Below are 20,435 nucleotides of genomic sequence, written 5' to 3' on the forward strand. Positions count from 1 at the left end.
GTGGTTGACATGGCAACGTGTTCTGTGACACATGCCAATTGAATCGAGTGGGTTTTCCACTGGAGGAAAGTCCCTGCTTCTCTAAAACCGTGTGTAGCCCCTGTTCCTGCTCCCCCGATGATGACAAGCGCACACAGAGCTGTAACCGTCCGCACTGTTTGTCTCCTTCCGTGATTTGGAAATGTTCAGCCCTGGTGAGAAGGGCACAACTCCATTGATTCAGCGTCGTTTAACCTGTCAATGCTCATGGCTTTCCTCGCAGAAACTCCCTTGAGGCTTTTCTTTTGTTTAGAGTAAAGCGGATGGTATTATTCATGGCCAGCTGATGAAATGAGCTTGATATGAACTACAGAATGAGATATTTGCTGCTGAAGGTCTCGATCCTGCAAAGTGGATACTGAGAATGCAAGTGCTGCTGCCAATTTCTACAGGGCTGTATCGGTAAAGTTTCGATTTTGCTCGGTGTATTTGCTGAAGAGACCCGTTGCTCTGCACATCGCTGCGCCGAGACAGAATTAAGAGCATTTAAAGTGCCTTGGTTTGCAGTGAAATGGAACAATGCAGAATTTGATCACGTCACTGTAGAGAAGTTGGCAATTTAATGATTGATTTAAGAGCTCAGCTTGATTATTCATAATTTCAGAGAATGTCGAAGAGATATGCGGATTAAAAACATGGACCTAATTCTCAAGTCTAAGCTTATTAGATGTGGAGATAAACTTGCTTTCATGTTAATGTTCTCTGTTCTAAGGCTACTGCCATTCTAACAGTACTTTAAGCAGTTTTATTGACCTCACCAAGAATCATCCTTATGGTTTATGTATCTTATATCCAGTTTAACACACACTAGTAGCATTTCTGTATGGACCTGGAACAAATATTGGAAATTTATAGAAATAATTCATAATTTTTTTTTTTGATGGCTATTTACTTTTTAGGATTGACAGTGCTAATTCTGATGTTACCTCATCACTCAGCTAATATATTGCTCTTTCCAGTATAATTCAAGACCTGTTAAGTATTGGTTGCACTAATATTTAGAGGCACTAACTGCTATTCTTTCTTCCAGTTTTAAGTGGGCCTGTGCTTTTGTAACTTGGATACAGTAGGACAATGAAACTTTCCACACGAGTCTCTGAGTCAATGAGACTATCATCCCCTAGTGGCAATTTATATCCATAACAGATATATATATATATTTTTTTCCTAGTCTTCAAACAGTTAAACTATTCAACTTGGCTAGACTAGCTCTAGGGAGTGTATCTACCTGGAAGTTTGAACTCAGTTTCAGGTGTCTTAAGACATGCTCTACCCACTCATAAATTTTACTTAAAACTGGAGACGCAAAGTCGAAAGATTGTTCATCTCAGAATAATGGACTAAGACTCGAGGCCTTTTCCTTGCTGCTTCACAAATGGAAATAAAAACTAAACAAGACTCAGGTTCTGAATGGAAGGACCTTCTACTCCTGTGGAAATTATCCGTACCACCACACTAGCACCCACAACCTCGATTCAGCTTTGCTGAGTATTTCCTCACTGGAGACATACACAAATGAGGAGTTGGCTTGCAAGTCCATCGCTCAGTGGGTGGACTGATGTGGTCACGAACCATAAACACCATTTTCTCATTTGTTTTCATTGTCTTGGCAAATACATCCATGGAGGATGTAGTTCTGAGCAGTTTTATGTCTCAAAATGTGAATGCTTTTCTGCAGTTCACAGTAGGCACAATCCTCTTTCAAGTCATCGCTTTCTACTGGTGATACCTTTATCAAATAAATCTCTCTTTCAGATAGGATTTTCTGTTCTGGGTTTCAGCTCACAGATATTTCTTGGGCTTATCCTGGTGGTATAAGGTTGTCAAATCAATTCAGCTACTTTTACTTAGAAGTTTAGCGGGTTTACTTTTTTCCCAATGCATAAAGCATGTATTTCCCTTTTGTATATCCTGTCGAGAAAACAGTTGTAGTTAGGAGCTGCACTTATATTTAATTCTGTAAATGTCATTAATTCCTAGCTTTTGGAAAAAAAAATAAAGTCTAAAAGAAAATAACTAGCTTTGAGGTATTTAAAAAATAGAAATTTAGGACTTGTACCATGCATTTTACGTATGCATTTCTAAAGCTTGGCAGCCATCACCTAGAATATTACGCTGCCTTGAGCAAAAATCTCAGGGTACTGGCTTCCTTGGGTGAAGAAAGAACATAGCTATCTCTGCTGAATACGGAAAAAGCAGTAAATTTATTTCGCTATTTCTGTATATGACTTGGGGTTTAATATTAATTAAGAAACATAATAGATTTTAGTTGAGAGGAATTATTTATATCTTATTGTTTGTCAAAACTTACGTAGTGCTGTGAAGGGAGAGGTTACTCGGGATTGTACTCGATGCAGAAGAATGAGGGTTGAGAAGAGTGAGTGCTGATCACTACTTCTGTGGCTAACCGTAAGCTTCATTATTCCTAGCGGTCTAGGTACAGACAAACGAACAGGAGCTAAGCATGAAAAATCTCACGTAATTTTAAAATAATACTGTGGATTCAGAAACGCTGAAATATTATTTTTCCGTAAGTAATAGCAGCCTGGAAAAATCCCCAGTTTTACAGTGTCAGAACGTGGGAGGTTGTGAAGGCCAAGGAGAAACTACCTCTCAATCAAGGAGCTGTCAGGATTTTCCCGTCGTGGATTTTCTAAGGCTGAAGTCAAAACAATAAACTACATTTATGACTGTGATGTAGAAGACCATTACTGGATGACATCATGGTGCCACTTGGCCTGTTTACAGTAACACACAAGTCCAGATGTGCAACTTGCTACAAACTTTAAAAAAAAACCTAACTGTAAGGATGAGGAAAAACTCAATAAGCAAGTGGGTTTTGCCTTTTTTCCTTGTTCCTTTGTTTAAAATACCTTCGTTAATTAAAACAAAAAATAAGGTTACTATGAAAAAAATCTCCCCCTTTTTTTTTCATTTAATAATGACAGGAGGCTGTTCTCTCTTTTTTTTTATTTTTCTTTGATCACATCTCATGATCCTGATGACTCCAGTTGCGTCAATTGATCAGCCGTTACCTTAAAACACTAGTGACAGGTTTAGTCTGTCACTTAGACAAGATTTGTTCATGTTATTCATTCTGAAAGTCTTGGGTTTATAGCACTTCCAGAGTAAAATAAACCTGTACTGGCAGCATATTTTTAGTCCGTTTATCTACAGCTACATGAGTCTTCTACCAGTAAGAAAAACATCTCAAAAAGTGTAACTCAACCAGTATTGTTATTCTGGCTGTTATTTCCAGTGGTCTAATTATAAATGCTAGTACAGCTGTTGCCTGTTTATTCTGCAGCATATGGTTTATGTCAATAAGTTGCTAAAAAATAAAAGCAGCAGAGAGTCCAGTTTTCAGTTGACTCTACGTGAAGCAATTGCAACTCCCCTGGAAATTATGTAGTAATTGTTGCATTTATCTGACGGGCATAACTACACACACTAAATATTTTGGCTGGTAATAGTTTTAAAAGACACTTTTTTTTGTTTAGATTGACCACGGATACACTCACTCACATCAGTTGGTTTACGTGTACTTGTCTATTGTAGCAGTCACACAGTGCACGTATTTACCTATGGATTGAAGCTCAGCTCCCATAACTGTAAGTGAAGAACACTGGCTTTTTCTGCTTTACTAGCTTTATCTTTCATCCGACTTACAGGGAGCCCCCAATGGGTTGTGAGATCCAATAGCTGAGGTGGGTGAGGCTAACGGGGCACCTTGTTATGCTCCACATTTTTGTTGTAAATAATTTTATATATTAAATGCATGAAACCTTTGCCATAGGGAAGTGAGACAAGAATTTGAGAGGCTAAAGAAAGTGGGCCCAGCTAATGGTTGGTCGCAAAAATAAAATTTAAGAACAACGAGAGCAGCTGCCTTTAGAGAATGACCCAATTGTAAGGCACAACCAGTATCTGAAAGGCTACATCTGAGACGTAGCAGTGAATGGTTTTGTCTAGCAATGGCACATCTGAGAGAGTTAAAATAACAGTGTTTAAAAACTGCACGTGGTTATCTTAACTCGCCCTGTAAAAGCCAAGAGGTACTAATCTCCATTCAGTATCTTTTATGTACGTGACCAAACCCGCCATGCCCAGATCTTCTGATCACCTCTCTGGCCATGGAGACGCTGACCATCACCTCCACTTTCAGTGTAGAAATACAGTACAGAAAAATTTTTTTATACAGAAAAATATTTTTTATACTAAGAACTGTGGTCTAGACCATTCTGTGTCAGGATAATTTCTGAGATAGTTTTTTGGGGGTTTTTTTTGCCTAAGTGGTCCATTTGGTAAAGGCATAAGGTTATTTTCTCACTCAGACAGTCACCATCCTTCTGAATTTATGCTGCAGGATCTGCTCGCAAGCTTGGTTACCTACTGTGCCCCTCAGTGTATCCTTCAGCGACCATCTGTCTCTCTCACAGGGTTTTTCCAGTAGTGGTGCAGGATGGAGAATTTCCTGTGTCGGTGGCTGTTCTTGCCATACGTCAAACAGGGCACTGCGAGAAAGGCACACGTAATCCTTACTCCACATTTCCTCTTCCAAGGAAATTCTGCCAGCTAAAGGGGCGGTAGTTGTCTTCCTACACCCAGGCAAAGGTTGTGCTTCCCTTCCCGCCACCAGTACTGATCACCTGCTTCTTGCAAAGCACTTGGTTTAAACCCCGATTTTTGTCACCATGCCCCGTGATGTTTACAGAATTGAAGAAACTGTGCCGCTCCGAAAGCGACGTGTACTGTGCTTTTGTACAGGACTGATTGTCAATAAAACGTAATTCAGCTAAAACAAAAGAACTGATTGCCAACAAAGTACAATTTAGATAAAAGAAAAGGTGTATTCCGGACAAAAAGCTTCCATAGCAGTAGAGGCAGTAGAAATGATCCAGAAAATACTGACATTACTAAAACTGCAGGCATAATTTTATTTTTTTTTTTTTTAAGTATCCAAACTCTCGTACTCAAACTTTCAAACAGAATGGCAACGTGAACAGTAGGCATTTGTAAAGTTGCTGTCAGCTGGAAGCTGCGTTAAAGAACACTATTTAAACATGTTTCTGCTACCGTGCTTTTTACCAAACGTGTGTTCCTACACGTGCTGAAATCTGCACACCGAACCTGGTGTCAAAAAGGTTGTCACAGAAACTCTGCCGTGAGGACCGAGCACTTTTGTCATTTGTATGTAGACGAGACAGAAATGTGTCTTATAACAGCCAGATCGTCCATCCCCGGGATGTAAGTGATTCCATGGGATATGATGAAACTTATTTTAAAAAATAAAGATGGAACTAAATGTAGCGTGTAATCATTTAGATCTAGACGGGAGGAAAAACGGTCCTGTTCAATGAAATGTACAGGAAACATTTAGGAGACCAGAATGCATCTTTTGGGTTTGTTAAACAAAGAGAGGAATAAAACTTGAGACAAAATCTCTCAGTTTTGATTGAAATTTTGAATTTTAAGTCCAGGATGTTCACTTTGTCCTCTACCGAAGTGCCGTATACAGAGCTAGAGAAGTCCCCGGAGCTTTGGGGTTTGGTGTAACTCCCGGAGTAAGCCCAAATCCACTAGTGCGCAACCTATATAGAGAAAAAACTGTTCACACAGTCTTACTTAAAGCTGCTTAACAGCTTAAAATGATAAAAAGTCCTTAACACAGTTTAAGAACTTAAACCACTTAAACTGTTTGAAGAGTTTGGGGCTGGGGCGGGGAGAGGCAGCCCTGCTGCTCTGCAGCCCTGGGGACAGAGCCGGCAGGGGACCGCACGCTGTGTTCTGGCACAGGGGCCCTTCTGGAGCCAAACTGGGGAGAGGCTGGGAGGGGACGTGATGGAGAAGATGGAAGAGTTTTCTACATAGTTTTATATCGTATTGTGCATATGTCTGGATTGCTTTGCTTTAAGTCTTGTTGCGGGGAATCTGACGGGAATGTGAGGTGTAAAGCGGTGGCATCCCCCCAGTGAAACAGGGAGGAGGGTGGCAGAAAAATGTTTTCCATGAGAAGTCTCCAGCTGTGTAAAACAGCTTGGGCTCATGAGCCAAGGGAAGGGTCCTCAGGAGCATTGCAAAGAAATCTTCTGCAAGAGCTGCAAGACAAAAATATTTTGCTTTTATGGCTCTAGGAGTTGGAGGCGGGGGGGCCTTTCAGGTGTTTGGAGGAGGATTTTTTTTCTGAAAGATTATTTTTGGGAAAAAAAAATGCAGGCAGGGGGTAGGCAGGGAGGGTCGCTTTAGTCTGATCTCGAACAGTGGTAGTCAGGTGGTCGTATCGGAAGTAAATTGTTGTTACTATGTGAAGTTCCACATTTGTAAAACATAAAATAAACCAGTCTTTGTGATACCCAGTTTGGTCCCTGCTGTGGCATGGGGTGGTCAGTGGTTGACTCTGTGTGTGTGTGTGTGTGTGTGCGCTCAGATGAAAAAAATGGGGGCACTGCACTGAAATGATACTTGAGGACAAAGGAAGGAGACACGGGAATTAGGAATAAATGTCTGAAGGTGGAAAACAGCCAGGACGTTTCTTCTGATGGCAGTGATGCCACCTGAAATGTTTTGAAACTTGGGCTGCTTTTCATTGATGCAGAGGCAGTGATTTACACCCTTCGTGCTCAGAAGAGGCTGTAAAACAGGAGTCAATTACATTCTGTACAATTTGAAAATAAATGGTGTATTCACAGCCACTCACATTGAGGCCCATTTACACTTCCAGAGTGCTGTGATGAGTAAATGAAAGTTAGGGCTGTGTGTGAATGAAAAATGCCTGTTTTACCAGAGGCTGTGAAGAGAGAGAGAGAGAGAGAGACGCGGTGGAAATTGGAAGCCAGATTTTTATTTGTTTGCTTAAAACAATCCTATTGATTTGGAGTCAGGTGGAGTATCGGTGTAACTGCAAACTAGTTCCATTGAATTCTGTAAGGTATTTCTAGTGAGGCTGATGGGGATGGAAGTTTATAATCTGAGTTTTTCCCTGTGCTCGAGTCTGTCTTTATTGCACTGTGTTCTTGTGCAAATTTGCCTTTATAATATTTAATGTGAATGTTATTTGTCTAAAAAATAAAAATTTAACTGGGGTGAAAACGAGCTCGGGTAGAGTTACATTCATACGATCTCAATACAATTAAATTACTTGTTGGTTTTCTTTTATGATGAGGGAAGAGATACGCAAAAGTTGCTCGGTGAGGGTAAGCGCTTTAAGAAATAAAACACTTAATGAATGAAATCTTGGTAATGTACTACGTAATATTAATGTCTCAATATTCCTTGAATTTCAGAACATTTCAGGATCTGTCCAAACAAATGGATATCTCTTATGGTACAGTCAGGGATTCAGCAGTGTATGAATACTTTAAAGCAAAAGGGACCAACCCTTTGGAGCAGGATAACACATTTGCTGAACTGTGGAGGACTATCAGTAAGAATAATGGGGCAGATAATTGTGTATCGAACCCTTCTGAAGGCATCAGGAAGGTAAGACTGGATTGCAGGAGTTTTCCTGTAATGTTTTTTGTGCTGTATCAATGTTGCCTGCATGGAGTTAATAATGTCAAGTCACAGGAAAGCAGTTACGTTGTCATTCTGAAAACAAAAAATCCCTATCTAAAGTTCCTTCTAGTAGCTCGATGGCGGAGAAGAATCATATTTTGGGGTCATGGTTTTGAATTTAAGTACCTTAGCTCTGCCTAAGTCGTCAGTATATGAACCGTTCTTTGGATCTGACTATGAGGTTTCTCCGTTTCTTGGGAGCTCCGTGTTGAATGTCATTCTCTACATTATTCAGGTACTGACTCTTGTCCTTTGCCCATTTAAAATTTTTTTTTTTTTTTGAGTTGGTGGATTGAATTTACTGGAAACCTGAGTAAGAACCAAGGGATTCACTGAACATACATTCATTTATCTTAGAACAGAAATGTAATGGAAGATTTTCCCTGTTTATTCCAAACTTTAAAAAATGCGTATACTCGTTCACATGTCACTGTGCTTTCACCTAACTTTTTTTTTTTAAATCTCAAATATGACTACACTTCTTTTTTTTTTGGTGAAACTGAGCACTGATGTGGGATTCAAGGACATAGAACAGCTTGGGATCCTACATCCCTGTGCCGAGTCCTGTGATAATCAGCCCCGGTTCAGATCCACTCAAAGACAAACATCCACACTTTGTCTCACTCTTGGGCTGCCTCTCTTCTCTGCTTCTCATGTTGTAGCTCAGCAAAACCAGAGAGTAAATAACATCAAACCACATGTATCCAGGAGTATGTTACAGAAGAAGAGAGGCAAAGGTGGTGAAAGTTTAATGTGCTGCTCCTTTAGTGAAGTGGCCTCTTTATTTTTAAATTGATTTTTTTCATAAAACATGATAGCGGCTGGTATTAAGGCGTTTGCTTGATCAGAGTTACTCTGTTGTCAGTGAAACACTGATCCCGAGTAAATATATTACTAGTTCTTTATGCTTTTGTAAGCAGGAAATAATAAAGTGATTGGGGCTTGGGTTTCTTTTATTTATTTAATTTTTTTTTAAGCTTTGAAACCTCTTCTAAACAGTCAGAAGGAAAGCTTCCAAACTGTACTGGACTTTACAGTGCACCTGACAGGGGGGTGAACACGGTAACGCTGGCCATCCCGTTTTTCAAATCAAAAATCCTTTACCATAAGATTCCCAACTGTTTGTGTGACTTTTGGACAGAATCCTTATACAAAGCCTTGTGTCTTCTCAGCACAGTATCGAGTCAGTAGTTTTAGTTCATCCTGCCTTTTCGCCCATCTCCCAGCTGAGCTTTCCCTCTGCCCTCAGCTCAAATAGCCGCTCTTCCTCGGTACAAGGGAGAGCTCTGGCAATAACGAAGTCTCCACTGTGTTGATTTTATTTTATTTTTTTTTTAATCTGCTCAGCAGTCTATGAAAATGAGGCCTCTATTTTGAGAGACTCTGTTAGCATTTAAAGGAGGTAGAAATAGAGACGTGAAGTACTTTTCTATGGGCCCTAGTCTTAAAACCAATAATAAAACAGTTCACCTTAGAAAAATGCACAGTATTTTTTTTTTTAATAATTCTTGTGTCAGTGGATACTTTTTTAGCCACGAGATTGTAAAAATTCTGTAAGCATGCTGCCGTTTAGGATAGCTAGATTTGCCCAAGCCAGAAATGTACCTGTAGATTGACAGGCTGTTTAGAATACCAATTATATTGTCTGTATGGAGCTGGCAGCTGTATCCCATCTTTGCGATAATAACTTTTAATATTCAATTTTATTTCAATATTGTAGAGTGATTTTTATATAACTTGAGCAGCTCACTCAATTAGCGTCAACAATAACCAAATTAACTTCAGTCCCCAAAGCTGACCAAGGCTGCTATTTGATTAGACACCTCCACAAATTGGGCTTAATATTTAATAACATTGTCAACTAAACTGTTGTGTTTATAGTTTCAGTGTTGCTCTTCCTAGCTCATTGAACTCTTTGAATAATCAGACAAGTTTTCCATGTCAAGTATTTTGGCTAGAAATTCTGGGTTTTTTTCTAAAGGAGAATTGATGTCAGCTAAGGAAATGGGACTTTCCATCCGTAAACATGTACTGCTGCATGAAGGAGATGTAAAAGTGCCTTAAAAAAGTGTTTTATAGGAAAGGGGAAATCTAAATCTCTCTAGCATGAAAAGATCCCTAAAACATTTTTCTGAATGAGGACTTGCCCAAGACAAGACTACCCTTTCTGCCTTCCTTCCCCTCTCCATTTTCTCCGGGGAGCAGCACAGTTCAGCTGCAGTTGCAAACAGAGCAATGCGAAACAGGAGAGTGCTGCTTATTTATGGTATAGGCAGGTATTTCAGATGCTCGTCTCTCTCCCATTTACCTCTCGTCATTTCCTGGGTATTTTCCTACTCCCTTTGACTGCCTAAAAACAAAAGGATAACAGTGGAAGTAAGTCCTGAAAGCTTTTGCGGCATCCGGTTGCCATGGCAGAGGTCTCTCTCTTTTCAGACACGGCACAGTCCCTGCAGCCGCACGGATCATCTCCCATTGTCAAGGCACAGGTTCTGCAGCACTGGTAGAGCCCCGGCAAGGGCGTTAATGCACTCCAGAGTCACGTCAGCATCAGAAGGACGTTTCAGAGCCAAGGGGCAGGGGAAGAGAGGTCGCTTTTGTCGTCCTCCCAAGACAGTTGAAAGTGATCGTTGCAGATGGAAAACATCCTCCTGTTTATAAACATCGCTGCTTAGCGTCAGCGGGGGTTTTACCAGACAAAGCACCAGTCCTTACAAAATGCTGGTTTGCCCTTTGAGTTTTCTGGTAGTGGAACAGATGAGGATTGACTAACGCTGTTGTGTGAAAAGTTTCTTTCTGGGTCGAGCTACAGCCAGGATCCCCAAGAAGCTTCCCCAGGGTAGCTCCTGCCATCTCACCCCGGGCGGGTGGACATCGGTACTGGAATCTCACACATTTCTAAGACATTTGTGTATCTCAGCAAACTGTTTGCATAATACCCCGTGGCAGTCAGTTCTTTGGGGTAATAATCAATTAACCACAACATCCATAATAACCTGTGGGTTTTTTTCACTGTGGGCAGCCGTTTTTGCTTTGAAAGAATGAAGTAATATGATCTCTGTGTAATCCCATATATATATATTTTTTTATATATACATAGGAGAATTAAACTGTTTCTGTTTGGCTTTTGTTTTGTTTTTTTTTTAAAGCCTTGCTTTGGTAGAGATTGTTTATTCCCTAGTTTGGTGCCAACCATTGGACCAATTTGGTGCCAAAATTTCTTGGAATCCTTCCTTTTCTTCCTGTGTATCACTTTTGATGAAAAGTGATCAAACCCATGTGTAGTACAAAATGTGAATGTATCTTTGCTTTAGGCAATGGCACAGTAAGAGTGTATTCCATCCCTTATTTTGCTTCCTTCAAAAATTTTCTCTCCTTTAATGAACACTAAATATTAAATCAGGAGTGTTTCTTCTTAAGCAGTCACCTCCGTTTTTATTTTGAGGGTAAAAGTAATTTAAAAGGTCGACAAAGAGGATTTCTTAAAACTATTTTTTCCAATAATTTGTTGTCCATGGTGAATGTTATACTGTGAATTGTGGTTGCTCATCCATATGTTTTCATGGGTCCTCATAAATTTCTCCGTTTCTTTGACCCATCGACCTTTTTGGGAGTAAAAGCAAACGCTTCTTTAAAGCCTGAATATATTACATCCTTCAGTGGCTCCTTAATGATATTAATTTTTAAATAATTTGAACAGAATTAAATGTCATGTTTTATTTTTATTAGAACTGTATTGCTTCTCTTAAAGCACTTTTTTTCTAGTTAATAAGTGTTATCCAATCATGGTTTTGAACTGCTCCACTGATGCCAATGTAAAGGTCACTTTTTGATATTTCTGTGGTACCTGCCATATAATGGGATCAGCTGCGGTGACGCTGTTCAGGCAGGACATTAATGATGAATGTGGCATTATTCTGTCACTTTTGCCTTTCGTGCGGTAGCTTCTTCATCAGTTTCAGACAAATCACAGACATAACAGTGATTAATCTGAAACTATATTTTTTTTCCAAGTTATTTTTACATCCCGTGCTTTCTTTGGAAAAACATTGTTTTACCATCCGTAAGCCAGGGTCCTTTGAACAATATTCTTCCATCTCCCTCCGTGTTGTTGAGTGACGTTATGAGGTTGCTTACTGTTCTTCTGAAGTATCTTTGTGATCCTTCTTATACCTAGGAAGCAATCTTCCTCAGCCTTTTAAATTTTTTATCATTGTGAAGAAGAAATATTTTTAATATAAGTTTTGCTTAGAGGATTCTTTTCTTCTTAAATCTGTTTTCTTAAACCTCTTCAACCAAAGATAAATCTGGTGTCTTCGGTGTAAACCACCATGGTAGGGTGGAGTAAATGAGTGCTGCTTTGGCTAAATTGCTGTTAAAGAAGTTTTTGAAAGTTTTAACCAAGTTATTTTTGTTTTGTTCTGCAATATGCCTGGATGCTGAGAGTTGCAAAGGAGCAAAATATTAAAGCCAATTACAAGTCTAAAGTATAAATTTTAGCTTATTCTGTGTTTCATTTCAGTCATTCTTTATTCAAAATATCTTACCTATTCTCAGCTGGTATTTGCCACGTTCCCTTTTACCATCTCTCTCTATATATATTACCTTTGCAATGATGTCTGATCACCAGAACATTTTTATTCTATTTTGGGCCCTAAAACAATACAATGCAGGCCTTAGATGACTGAGCTGTGAATGCAGGAGCCTGAGGATTTGGGTCTTTGCTGTATTTGATCAGGACTCGGTTGCATGGGTAGGTACGTCTGTGTCATATGCAACTAGGGAGCCTTGATATGTCTGATTGCTGCTCATACGTCCCACGGGGCAGGTGTTTCCTGGAATTCTTAGTTTTTCTTCCTCCAGTACCCCTCTGGCCTGGAAACTAAGGGGAATGCACATGTGCACGCGTGCATTCTTTCATGAGACAGAAATGAAAAGTTCGAACTACTTTTAAAAAATGTTGGCTTGATTTTTGATTGAAAATAAGTGTCCATTTGATTGTATTTGGTTTTTACTGCTTGCCTAGTGAAGGTATATAAAAAGTAAACCTATCCCAAACACACGCGTATGTGTGTGGTTTTGTGTCTTGCACACATTTCTCAAATTTTCTTTAAATTGAACAAATTATACCGCTTAGCTGTTACAACAGATATTAACAGGGGTGTGGAGGATGCTGAATTAGACAGCGACTAAACATTTGGCCATAAGGAAGCTTTCCATGCAGTGAACACACTAACGGTACATGGTCTTCACTCCTCAAGAAGAAAATTACACAAGTGGAAGAAGTTTTGAAAGAGATAAATCTTCCGTTAGGAAAAACAGATCTTTGGATATTCTGGTTTTGGGAATCAGAGAGGGGAAACAGTCTTACATCCAGTATTTCTGGGAGTTGAGAAGCATGCAGAACTAAGAGTTTAAAACTCAGATTCCTGCTTATGCAAAAATGATCAGGCTGTCAGAGAAACAGTGCTCTACAGATGTGATGGCACTGGATAGAATTATTTAGGTCTTAAGAGATATAAAGAGGTAGACTTTGTTTATTGACCACTTACAGTTGTAGGACATAACTTAGGATAGCAACCTTGCAAATGCAAGAGTAGACCTTTTCGAAAGATCTGCTGTCCAACACTGAAAGTCAGTGCTCTTCTATATAAAATATCACACAAACAACCTGAGGCTTGAAAAGTAGAATCAATAATGTGATCATTTCTCTAGACGTTACCTTATCGTTGAAACTGAATATTTGAGGAAGACCGTGTTCCTCAAGTGTTGCTAAGAAAAAGATGAGGAATGTATGACGTGATGTCAGTGTTGTCCTTTTCTAAACTGTAAATTTAAAAAGATGATTTGTAGAGCAGTTCTGAAACAACTAAAAGGTACGGCTCTTTAAAACAAAAAAGCAAACAAACAAAAAAAAAAAATCAGAAAAACGCATGGTGATTTAGGCCAAATCTTTTCTGGGTCTCCTCTTTCTGTACATCCATCAGGCAAGTTTTTGCCCTCTAATAAAACGGATTTTGAATAAGTTCTGTGTGCAGTAACAACTACTGTTGTCTTTGGTCCCACGAGTATATATTTTTAATGCACTTGGACAGTTTTCTGTCACAGGTAGCAAAAGCCTGTGTACTATTTACCATAGAACTCAGGCTGTCTGAGGTGTGCAGAAATACGGCTTTGGATGGTTCTTCCCTGCCGGAAACACCAGTGGGACTGTTGCCCAGTGCCTGTTGTCCCTAACCAGGTGGGAGGCCTGTCAGCACCATCACAGATATGAGAGCATAAAATGTGACTCACTGAAGCCCGTCACAGGCAGAGCAGAGGACAGGATGCAGATTTGCTGCTAACAACCCACTTAGTCACGGGTACGTGATCATTCAGAAAGCGCCTTCGAAAAAGCACTTTTTCGGCTTCCAAGAATGTCGGTTGCTGGCTGAATATAGGCTGGAGGCCTTGAGGAATCGTTCCCTTGCCATCTTTAATTTTTTACACATCCTTGTGTTGATAGGTTATGAAGCCTTCTCTGGCTGTCACGTACAAGTAGAGTGATTTGTTTGTTCTCTCCTCCTTTGCGCCACCACTGCCTCTTTAGGTAGACAGCCAGGTCCAGTATTACAATGCAGATGTGGAAGTCTCACTCTGCTCTAGCTTCATACGGTGACGTTGAAGTGAGAGATATTTTTATGAACATTCTAGTCTAATAAGTTGTGTCAGCTCAATCAATGGATGATTTTAACAGCGGAGCCCTATGGCTCCTGTCTGAACAGCTCCTGTAAGGTCCATACTGTAGTTTAGATTTTAATGATGTTTTGTGCCGACGTAGCAACAGTTGTCTGAGGCTATGGGCATTAATTACTGTAATTCTGAACTGACCAGGGAGGTGGAAAGGAGAAGGTGGAGACAAACCCACAATGGTGGCATGCCATTAACAAAAAATTATTTTCGAAGTGGTCAGTACAGGCTCATTTAAATCGTACTAAAGAGAAAGGCTATAACAGTTTTACTCTGGTTTAGCTCGGAAGCAAATGAATTTTGGGATCTTTGATTGCTTTGATGCAGATAAAAGGGAAGGGGGAGAAAGAGGTGGATTGTGGCGAGTAGCTTACAGAAAATCCAGACAACGTTCTTGCGGTCTTTGTTGCCCTGGATTCTACCCACTAGAGGGTAACTCGCCCATTTCTTTTATTGACATATTTAAACAACTGTCAGGAACCTCAGAAAGCTGCGGTTTATATCAAAGCACGGTGAAGTAAAATTAGTTTAATTGCTCAATTGAGGAATAACTAAAGGAGTCTTGCAGGTGAATTTAAAACTGAGTTTACACAAAAATGGAAAATATGTGGAAGGAGAGCTAATTCTGTATCAGAGCTGCAACCATTTGCCAAGGGAGTTTGGCGATTCAGTTCCCACAAAGAAATATCTGCAGGACTTCAGCTCCCTGCCTTACTTTATTCTGACCTAAAGACAGACCTGAAATCACACGAAGTTGGTTGTTTTTTGGTGGGGTTTTTGTGGGTTTTTTTTTTGGTTTTTTTTTAAAGTCTTGGAAATCTACATTTGTGATTACTCATTTATTTGCATTAGATGTTCCAGCCCAGCTGTTCTGTTGTGCTCTGTATGTTCACTAGAGACTTAAAAACACACTACTTAAATATATTAGGAAACCAATGATTACTTTAACCAAACAAAATGATGACTTTTTTCTTTACTGAATTCCTATCCAGAGATGTTTCTACATCTTAAGTAAGGTGATTTACATTCATCGTATGCGCTGCATGCAGGCACTGGTTTGAATCCCAATTAGGGCTGACATTTAAGGACATCTGCATGAGTGTGTACTAAAATAAACCAGCATTTGTCCCAAAACTGAGATAACAGGGGGGATGCTGGTGACTTTTCTTACTTGTGAAAAAAACGAGGGACCTGTTTAAGCTCAGATCATGCCCTTTGTTACAAGAGTAACATAGCTCTCAGAAGGGGCTATTTTTAAATAAAAACGCTTATAAACATTTTTATTTAAACGTTTATATGAGGAAAGCCGCAAAGTTACTGTTTTGATGATGAAGCACCACGTAGTGCTCATGGCGTACCCGTCAAGTTACAGGAATGTATGGAACCGCTCACATTCCATGTCTCCTACAAAACTTCCATCAGATTTCATCAGCTAAGACAATAGCTTCATGCATAAATAATAACCTGTTATGCAAGCCTTGCCTACACTTGCAGTTGGCTATATCGTCCTATGTATTTTTATTAAAAATGGAAGACATTTTAGCAAGGTTTGAAGCAGATGAAGTACTGCTGGGAGGGAAGAGCTTTAGAAATGTACTACGATGGTTTACGGATAAACTGTGACCTAATGAAATACCGCCGTGGAGTAATGACAAGATCAGGGTTGGTTGGTTGGTTGGTTGGTTTGCTTGGGTTTTGTGCTACCTAAAAATGTAGTTGAGTTCAGACCGTTTTGTGTTCATGATGTATTTGCAGGCAAAGAAAGGAAACTATGCTTTCCTGTGGGATGTGACGGTGGTGGAATACGCCGCGCTGACGGATGATGAATGCTCCGTGACAGTCATTGGAAACAGCATCAGCAGCAAAGGATACGGGATCGCACTCCAGCATGGAAGCCCCTACAGAGATCTTTTCTCCCAGAGGTAACCTGAAACAAAGCTTGGTTTAGAGGATTCCTCTCTACGTAGAACCAGCAACCATTTGCGGTTCATGTTAATTTTGGCAATTATTGAATAAAGGACAGGGAGTAAGTGACAGCAGAGAGGTTTATGGGTTCAGGCTTTGTCAAAGCTGCTCCATGTGAATCTGCTTTGGGAGAAGGGGACTGGAGGTGGTGGGTGGCCTCAAGCCTCCAGGCAGCACTGTCTCTGGCAGAAAAAGGGCTGATGTCCTCAGAGCTGTCTGTGAGCTAGGGGAGATGAGATGATTCAAGAGATCTCTTTGATTCATGCTACGTGTTTCAGGCTATGAAGCAATGTGTTGCTCCCTACAGTAAGCAAGTAATAGTGCCCTGGTTTATCCTTTAGGGTGGAGATACAGGTCGAAGACTCAAAACAATAGAGGAAAACAAGAATTGCTGAGTATTGCACGGGCTTGCCGAGACTCTGAGACTGTGCCATTTAGTGATCTCAGAGCTATCGGCTAGGAATATCTTTTTCATGTGAGTGTGTACGCTGCAGTGAGGACATGCGGTTGTGCAGGTGTGTGCGTGGCCTTAGCAGAAGGTGAGCAGGCGTTCCGCTCCGGGCAGGGAGCTGAAGCAAGATTTCCTCATCTTGCTGCGTTATAAAAAGGGAGTAAAACTCCAGCTGCATAACCAGAGACAAAGCTGCCTCTAGAGAAAAGATTGTTAGTAAACAGCTAAAACAGTTATCAAACCACATCCAAAATGAATCATTCATGGAGAGAAAGGACACTTCACAAGAGGCAAAACAATGATTAATTAGCAGCTGTTAACACAGTAATTCGGGCATGCAGTATAACAGCACTGAAGTAAAATCCTTCTGAATAAACTGCATTTGCTGAAGTAAATGAGTTGGTCGCTGCTTAAACAGATTTGGATTAAGTGGTGCACAAATAGTAGCGTGTTTAGTCTCACGTGATTCTGAAATTATTGTGGGAGAGCAGCAGTGGAGTGGGTTGAGCATTTCGCTAGTGGGACCAGCTGCTGCAGCTGAATGTAGCCAGACTAGCCATGACTAACCGGAATATGGTGATTCCCCTTGGAAATGCTTCTTGCATTGCAGTGGAATTTTTGACGGTCTTTTTCTAGAGTTACCCAGTGGAGTTTACCTGCTGCTGTGAGTAGAAAGAAATCCTGGGATAACGAAGTTTCAGATGAAGAATACTACATGATGGTGGGATGTAGTTTTGACTTGAGGGCTGGCAGATTTAAAAATTCTGCGACATCCAGAGAAGACGAGAAAACCGTGAGAAAGTATCATTGAAAACTAACACTTGTCTTTTGAAATTTCTGCAGGATCCTAGAGTTGCAAGAAAGTGGAGATTTGGATGTTCTTAAACAGAAATGGTGGCCACGGATGGGACGTTGTGACCTGAACAGCCATACCAATGCACAGACAGATGGGAAGGCACTCAAGCTTCACAGTTTTGCAGGCGTTTTCTGCATTTTAGCAATAGGCCTTCTTCTTGCATGCTTGGTGGCAGCATTGGAGTTGTGGTGGAACAGCAACCGTTGTCATCAAGAAACACCGAAAGAGGTCCATAACTTTTATTCTTATCACAATTAAAAGTAGAAAACACAAAAGAGAGAGCGAGAGGAAGTTGTGGGATTTTAGGTGCTCTCGTACAATAAATATGATTTATTTTGATTCACCATACTAAGCTTTGCATATAACTTGTTGGGTGGTTGTTTCTAAACAAATAAAAGAAAAAGAACAAACATGTCTTTTGTGCACGTGGAAGGTGCCAAACTGACAGCCCTGGAGACTAAAGTCCTCTATTTATTTATAGAGCAGATACAGCATGGGCAGCAGCAGTGCAAACTTCCCCACATTGCCCCACCAATGTGCCTCAACCCTGACCTGGAGAGACCACCTTTAGGGGTAAGAGAGTAGTTCAGAAACATGCCCTCGGCCTCTCTGCGTGAGTGACGGGGAGGCCAGTCACGGGCACCCAGTTGTGCCATCTGTGGTGACATTTTTCTCTGATCTGAGACCCCATCCGTTGACTTTGAGAATCATTATCCATCCTGCGCACGCTGTGCGGCAGTCAGCCAGCTGGTAGCTGCTTTGCTTCATGGCTGACCTAGGCTGAGTTTGAAGAGGTACGCGAGCAATTCAGAATAAACCAGCTAGTTCTGAACTGAATAAGCCATACTGCCATGACACTGTTTAAATGCCTCCTTTCTTCTGAAATCAGTTTTATTTCTAAAAGTAGGCGTCTCTGATGAAACCGACCTTCATATTACATATTTTATTTAGGAAAATACATCCGAGAATTTCTTGGGTTTTAAGTTCTCATGCACAGCAGCGAGTAATAGCACGCGACGCTATGATAGAGTAATCGGTCCATACTCAGATCTTGTCTTGCATGAAGCCTGTATTTGCTCACATAGATTAAATGTTTAACAGACTAACCTCTTGTGATTTTTGGAGACACTGAGGCATTTGTAGGTGCTTTCATCTTGGAACAGATGTTTGTTACAAGCAAATAATAGCAGTGAGCTGCACTACAGCTGGAAAATAGTACACAGGCCATCAATTCCAATCTGTATTCCTCAAGTTGCCGGGAGTACTACACTAATTGACACACCTATCACCTGTAAGCAGGTCTGGCAAATGGGATCTGAAGATATATGTTGCAGTCTGTAATGCTGTGAAATATTTATTAGTAAGATTACATTCTTCTGAGTTCCTGCTTCTCCCATTTGAATTCATCCATCAAGTGCTCGGTGATAAACATCTGTACCATGTTTGTGGGACAAAGCTGCAAAGTCACTTGCCTGTGTCTTGACAATGTACAATAGCAGAAGAGGAATTTTGTAAAAGGAAGCACGCACAATGCAGCACTTCCAAAGCAGGTACAGGGAGAGCGTTAGTAGGTACTCCTGCTTGTAAAGAAGCTTTCACGGTGTAAGCCAAAATAGGAGCAGAAGTGCGTGTTTAATTGCTCTTTGGTTAAATACTGTAGCGTTTTGCCCTGCTGCCTTGTAGAACTCACTCCTGCTGCGTAACCCCAAAGGGCCCAGCCCACGTTAGCACCGAACCCTGGCAGCAGCGGAGTGCTGCCTGCCTGCCGTGCAAGCCTGGCAGAGCGCGGGGCAGGGATGGTTTGTGTGCACAGACCTCCCTCTTGCCATGCCCTGCAGCGCACTGCCCTCCTCCTTGTGCTCAGGGACTCGCTTTGTGCATCTCTGTAGAGTGAGACGAGAATATGTCCCAAAGGCAGTTTCATATAGGTGAGGTGAAATCATTCACTCTTCTGTTGCAAGGAGTATTAAATACTCCGTTTCCATCTCTGAAAAGGGATCTGTCTTCCTCAGTTTCAGTATTTTTTGCCCACCCCCTTCATTTCTCTTTGTATAACTGTGAAAAGGATTATTACAGATTCCTGCCTACCCCATCCCATCTTTTTCTCCCCTTCCCATCCCTCTCCTCCTCCTCTCCTTTCTCTCCAGCGTGTTCTCGATTGGGGTTGCTCTGTACATCCTCGTTTGCAGTTTCAGTGACAATAGAATATTTTTAAGCTTCTGGTTTTTAAAGTATACTCAAGTTACCCATATGCTAAAGCTGTGCTTGTGAAGATCACCGGGGGGGGGGCTGGGTTTGCCCTGGGTGCAGCCAGTCTGGGTTAAGGGAGGCAAATTCAACTCAGGCACAGCGCACACGCAGCAGGCTCAGAAACGGACGGTGATGTGGGTGCTGCCCAGAGAGAGGGAGCAGAGTCAGCGGGAGCCCTGGCACGTGTTAAGGTTGAACGAGAAAGTGCGTGTTCCCGAGGGCACGGGGCTGAGGGCCCGCAGGCCCAGCCGGCCAGGAGGAGAACGCGAGGAGGGTGTGCGAGGCAGGCGGGACGGAACGTGGGGGTCCCTGAAAAGGACAGCAGGGTGCAGCGAAAGGCAGGTGGCTAGAAGCACCTTTGGATGGGGTCAGAGCAGCCTGAGGGAAGGCAGAGCGAGAGCCGCCCACCGCCACGGCTGGGCCGGGGCTTCTGGCGTCCTCCATTTCAGTGTGACACAGCCACGTTGTTGTTGTTAACAACCTAAACTCCATTTCCACCCGAGCTCCCTGCAGATGGTGCCGTGTTACACACGAACCATCAGCTGAGCTCAAACCGCCCCCTGCGGCCCCGGGAGCGGCCGAGGCCTAGGG

The 20,435-nt window shown here is 41.4% G+C and overlaps 1 protein-coding gene across 1 annotated transcript in view; it reads left to right on the forward strand.

The window, feature by feature from the left end:
- The window catches only part of GRID1 (glutamate ionotropic receptor delta type subunit 1), a 537,830-nt gene that overhangs the window by 501,409 nt on the left and 15,986 nt on the right, over nt 1-20,435 (forward strand). Inside the window, exons 13-16 of the mRNA XM_026851878.1 lie at nt 7,323-7,518; nt 16,078-16,244; nt 17,582-17,822; nt 18,081-18,167. Of these exons, the coding sequence (XP_026707679.1) occupies nt 7,323-7,518; nt 16,078-16,244; nt 17,582-17,822; nt 18,081-18,167 (691 nt within the window). The remainder of the gene's footprint in view (nt 1-7,322; nt 7,519-16,077; nt 16,245-17,581; nt 17,823-18,080; nt 18,168-20,435) is intronic.

The sequence above is a fragment of the Athene cunicularia genome (genome assembly GCF_003259725.1).
Source record: "Athene cunicularia isolate RWA chromosome 6 unlocalized genomic scaffold, athCun1 chr6_part2, whole genome shotgun sequence".
NCBI lineage: Eukaryota > Metazoa > Chordata > Aves > Strigiformes > Strigidae > Athene > Athene cunicularia.